The sequence below is a fragment of the Pseudopodoces humilis genome, chromosome 2 (genome assembly GCF_049639895.1).
Source record: "Pseudopodoces humilis isolate 2021_Gansu_Grassland_sample_001 chromosome 2, ASM4963989v1, whole genome shotgun sequence".
In the NCBI taxonomy this organism is placed as follows: Eukaryota; Metazoa; Chordata; class Aves; order Passeriformes; family Paridae; genus Pseudopodoces; species Pseudopodoces humilis.
Genome location: NC_142201.1, coordinates 99,183,890 through 99,189,889, shown reverse-complemented (window position 1 = coordinate 99,189,889; position 6,000 = coordinate 99,183,890). Strand labels below are relative to the sequence as shown.

Here is a 6,000-nt window from a genome sequence, read left to right as displayed (position 1 = left end):
ATTGCAGAAGAATGAACAAGAAAAGTAATTAAAGGAGGAATAAAAGTAGAAGCAAGTGAAGTCAGTGTCTAGAGGGCAGCTTGCAGTCACAGGATGCATCATCATTAAGAGGCATAGAAATGGCTGGAACAAACTTCATAATGTTCAGCCAAGTTCAACAAGTCCAAAGTCCAGTATCTGGGGTGAAATAACTCAAAGTCCCAGTACTGGCTGAAGCTGACAAGCTGATAGGGATGTCTAATTGCTGCCTTCAGATATCTAAGGGATGATTGCAGGGAAGGTAAATTCTTCCCAGAATTGCAGAGGGGCCTAAGGGGCCACAAACATAAATTGCAGCAGCTGATAATCCAATAAGACACAGAGGGGGGAAGAAAATCACTATTCAGGGAGTCAGTGCATAGTGTTATGGAGTCTTCCACCTTGGAAGTATTCAGATCTTGCCTTGACATGGCCCTGAACAGCCTGATCTAATTTCAGTTAACCCTGCCTCGAGCAGGAGGTGGGACCAGATGCTTGTCATAGGTCCCTTCCAGCATAAACCACTCTGCTTCTGTAATTCTTGACTGATAGCAAGCAAGCATTGGCATGCTGTTGAATTCTGCTCCCCTCATATTGAAGGTTTGCAAATGAAAATGTGGAAACATGGGTCCTTATATTGTTTTACAACCAGCTCATACTAGTACAGACAATAATATTTTGCAAACAAATTAATGCAAGAACTCAGTTTTAATAACTACCATCTCAGTGTCCAGGTTGCCTATTAATTATTGCTACCGTGGTCTTATTGCCAGATAAAATTGTTTAGCAAATGAGTTCATTTGTAGGAGTCACAACTCCAACTTGAGACTACCCATGCTAAGTTATGTCTTTGGCCAGACTGTAATCAACCTGTGTGAACTGTAACTCCTTTGGTCTAATCTCTTCACCATTAGAGCATAAATTCAGAATGTAAAATGCAGTGGCATCTTTGGGTGATAGTGGTTGTGTTTTATTAGTGATGTACAGCATCAGTTATACAAACAGTGAAATCATGCAAAATATGACAGAGGAATACAAAGTCCATCAGCACAAAACTCCTCAGATTTGTGATAAAAAATATTTTATCAGGAATAAGACAGGACTAAACTAGTATTGTTTCAGGCAGCATTGTCATGGACAATTGCAGTGACTTAACCTTGCTTTGCTGCCAGGTGCCTATCCAGAAGATTCCTCAGTGCCCTCCTCAACAGAGCAGGGTAAATGTAATTTATAGCCACCCCCAAGTAGTGCAGGGAGATGAGGACTGAGGGCTTGTAGTCAGTCCATAACAGCTCTCTGTCAGTCCTTCACATTCTTCCCCTACTCCCTGTAATGGCACAACTCTGATGTGGATAACCTAATACATGTAGCTGAGCAAAGTGAATTAGTCATCATCTATTCATGTGATAGAGTCAGTGTTCAGAAAGATGTAGAAACTTAAACCCCTTGAGATGAAGGGTATCAAAATTATTGCTGAGCAAGCACAAAAAGTTACAAAGGCACTACTGTGCCATAGTTCAGCAGTGCTCAGCACTACAAATATGATCTGGTCATAAGTATACACCTGTATCTACATGCATTTGTATTCATATATGCATTGTCTGTGATACACAATATATACAAAAGCAATTCCTACTCTGTCTAGTGTGATGACCCAGACATCTCATCCATTTGCAAGATAGACTCAGGTTGCTTTTGCTCTGTAAGGGCAGTATAATGAAGTTGCTCTGAATTTTGTTTTAAAACTTTGGGTTTAAGTAAATAATTATTTCCTTTTAGTAAGGTGAAATATTACTACATTGCTTTCATTATGGTATGATATTACACTAAATGGAGGATCCTACTTTTAGGCCAAGATTTTGATTGTGAGTGCTCTATATCCAATCAGTTGTGTGGCAATCCTTTCAAATACCATAGTTCTCAAAGACTGGACATAGAACTGCTATGTCATCCAAGAGTCTCATTTCAAGACTTTCTCATTTCTTCCCAATTTATATTATCTCCATTTCTGTCAATTATCAGATAGGTAGAGCTTCTCTCTTCCAAAGATTGACTCAGAAGTTTCCCTTCCTTTTGACAGGCAGGAATATGGCTGGTGTGTTCAGATTCTCTGCAAGGAAGAGTGTCATACCACAAATATGGGTTTAGCACTCTGATTGAGAGTCAAAAACAGTAACTCTGAGAGCCTAAAACATAGAATCTGTATGACTTTACTTTTCTGAAGCTCCAAAGTTTTGACAGATTAAATTTATAGCCAAATGGTTGTACTGGTTGCTGCAATGCCTGCTTAATTTACTCTTGCTCTACTAAGGCTGCAGCTCTGGCCATCCACAGTGCTTTAATTTTATCAAGGACTTGCATCCCATGGCACATTTATGCCTGGCAAGAAAATACAAAACAAGCATACATTCATAATGTCTTCTCTGATTAGTTCTCCAGTTCTGTGGTCAAAGAACCATGCCTTACACAGATTAAATTTGTGCTGCTGAATTACTGTTCAGCGCTGAACACATTGCTGAGCTATGGCACGTTACTAAACAATTCATTTCCCAGCACTTCCTTTATAAATAAAATTGCTTTTAAAGGAACTTTGTAAGCAGAATGAGGAAAGATACAACTTTCACTGTTGTCCTCATAGCTGTGCTTCTGAGGAGTTAGTAAAAGAAAACAGTATAAGCAATAAATTTGGCAGCAATATTTTATATTGTCACTTAAAAATATCAAATTACAAGAAATAGTGCAAATCCAGTGACTAACCTTACATTTCTGTGGGTTTGCTTGTCCTTTATCTGAGACACAATCTTCAGTGCTTCTCCTCTGAGTGGATTTATTTTCTTTTTATTTGCATACCCTGTGCATGATTATGACTGCTGAGAAATGTTGTAAAAACCTGTGTCAGTGCAGTCTCATGGTGTAATTAATTTACAACCATCTCCTATAAATATCTGTTTGTGTGGATTATTACCCTCCTTCTCAGGTTGTGTCTTTTGTCGGTCCTTAATTCACTGAAGTTTTTGAGACAGAAATGAAACTGAAAAAATCATCTGATAAGAAATATGTTCCTCTTAGTAGATATGAGATTTCCTTCGCTTCTCTGGTTGCAATCCTTATGTGTGTTTGTGTTGGACTGATTGTACTTTCTTGGTTATCAGTCCAGGAGCTGGAACGAGGTAAGTAGCCAGCCTTTAACTACAGACCTTTAGGAATTCCTTCGACTTTGAAGGCAGTGCTCTTGCAATTGTAATTGTATTTTTTATTTCATGCTATGTTTTTAATGCTGGGGGTTGGGAAAATGGTGTTTTAGGGTTTATTATATGTGTTTTCCTCCTCTGAAAGCTGACATGAACAAAATAGGGGAAAAAAACCAAGCACTGGAATCATGTTCTGAAGCCATGTAAACTAATTTTCATGGTTTAGGCTTTGGGAAAGGTCCCTGAGATGCAATCCAAGCTATAAAGCTTTGCTTATTCCAACATCTTTATCACCTAGAGAAGGTAATATGCAAACTGTGATACTTTGCCTTTTTCTCTGTGTATGAGGTTTGACTCTGAAGTCAAATAATCCACTGAAAGACTGATAATGCACTAGAGTTTGTGGGTCCCATCTCTTGGAATCTATTAATTTTTTATTTAAAAAATATTTTTAAGTTATTTATTGGTGTGAGAGAGCTCCTGCATCAGAGCATCAACTGCCAGCCCCATGTAAAGCTCAGGTAAAGCCACTCTTAGTCTTTATCCTGTGCTTGGAATGTGATGGAAGAAATTACTGATATTCAAAGCAAACTTACTTAAAATATCAATGTTGCATGATTTTCAAATGGAATTGAAATTTTGGTTAAGAAATCTTGTGGCTATAAGTTAACTGGGAGGCCACACCTGGAGGACTGCATCCAGTTCAGGGCTCCAAAATATGTGAGGGATGTGGAGCTACTGGAGAGAATCTCAAAGTGATTTTTGTCACTAAAGAAATATTCTGCTACGTTGATGATTTTGCTGCTTTCATTAACAAAAGATTCGTACTATTTCACTCTGAACCTCATGAAGACTGAACTTTCTGTAAGACTTATGTAAAAAGAAACACAACCAACCAAAACCATTTTGTCAGAATATCATGTTTGTTCCTTCAGTTGCCATTATTTCCAGATTTTAAAAACTGCTCCACTTACTGACTTTCTTACCTTCTTACCCAAATGCTATCACACTCCAGTAAAATAAAAGAGTGTATTATTGAATCTAAAGACAAGCTTTAACCTAATTTCTTTGTTTTTAGAAGATAACTAAGGAAAAATGGACCTATGTACAAATATGATTATAAAATATTTTTATAATTATAGTTGATATATAATTTTAAAAGGCTTTTGTTATTTAGAAATATTTTAACAGATTTGCAATTGTTCTAAAGACAAACCTCCAAAGGACCTCAAAGCAGTCTGCTATTACTAGTTGATATTAAATTTGCATCACTATGCTGTGCCTTCCATCGTAAACTGTTCCTTGTAGTATTTATTGCTTTTCTGCTGTTATGATTAAATTATTAAAAATATTAGAAATGCCTCTGCCTAAATTAAGGTGCAAATGAGACCATATGGAAAAGGATGGGTTTTATTTAACAGTAAACAAGAGAGAGATAGGAAAAGGAAGAAATAGGAAAGAGGGGACTGAGAGGGGAAACAAGGTGGAGACAGATAAAGTAGAAAATAATCAACACTCAATGGATCCCAATGGCATCCTGTAGATCTTCTTCTTCTTGGTGGTGAGGGTTTCTTGAAATATATAGAATCCATTGGAATAATATATGTTCTGGCCAGGTGGGAATGCCCAGGTTCCTGTTAGGATGTGTCTTCAGGGAGCAGAGGGCTTTGGTGGTCACAGCTTCTTTATGCAGTTTTGCCATAATGGGAAAGACTCCTTCATAAAAATATTTAAGCCATGAACTATAATACTTCAGTCTCTGACATCTGCTTTTGTCTTAAAACTTGCTTTGATGTTAATGCCTTTAAACACAACCTAAAATACCACCAGTTCTGCAACTGGTAAACAAAAAGCATTTCCTATCAATCAATTTTAATTTAGGTATTTTCTGAGAATTTCCAGTGTTACACAGTGAAGAAATATGTTTTAATGTACAGTGAATTGTTTTATGTATACCTCATATCCTGTAGTATATTAAAATCAAGATTAAATTTGCAGCAATGACCAGTTGTCTTGTTTCTTTATAACATGTATATATTGGTGAGAAAGGTCAGGTCTGAAATAGTTTAACTATTTTGACACTGGATGTTTCCAGTGCTGTCATCAAAACCAACTTACACATATAAAAAAGGGCACAGCACAAATACAGAAAGTGTGAGGTAATAATTCATAATATTTTTTTATCCAGAACATACAAAATTCTCATAATTCACTATTTGCCTTCCTATGTATCTCTGTCCTTTGTGTTAGACGTAACTGGGCATATCATTGTATCCTTTATGCACTCACAGCGTTGCTAGAATACAACATCTAAAACAAAATTGAAAGTAATGAGAACTAGGGCAAATAGTATTCATAAAAATATGATTACAGTTGTAACTATAGAAAACATTAAAAAAGTCTATTTTTTCTTTAAACTCAGCACTAGGTAGAACATCTCTGCAAAGCAATAAAAAAACACTAGAAGTTACTGAATTGATGATCTGTGTGAAAAAAATCTGACATAATATTTTTCATTTATTTCTATATAATTAAAACACCTTTATTTTTAATTATCTAGCTGAAGCATATGTGAATACTCATGGCTATATGGGAATATTTAAAATAGTCTCTGGCACATCTTTCACTCCAACCTTACAAAACAGTTCATCAGCTGATTTCAAAGTCCTTGCCTTTGATGTCGAAAAATTGGTAAGAACCTATCAGCTTGTGGTTAATTCAAGAGTATTTGCAGGTACATTAATTCTCTAACACTAATTGCTGTTGATGGTTTTTCTTTCCTAAAAAGAGA

General features: G+C 36.3%; 1 protein-coding gene across 1 annotated transcript in view; it reads left to right on the top strand.

Annotated features, from left to right (window-relative positions):
* Positions 1-3,043: 3,043 nt before the first annotated feature.
* TMPRSS15 (transmembrane serine protease 15) overlaps positions 3,044-6,000 on the top strand; it is a 52,644-nt gene continuing 49,687 nt past the window's right edge. The window contains exons 1-2 of the mRNA XM_088051310.1: positions 3,044-3,188; positions 5,770-5,900. Coding sequence (XP_087907436.1) covers positions 3,044-3,188; positions 5,770-5,900 — 276 coding nt within the window. The remainder of the gene's footprint in view (positions 3,189-5,769; positions 5,901-6,000) is intronic.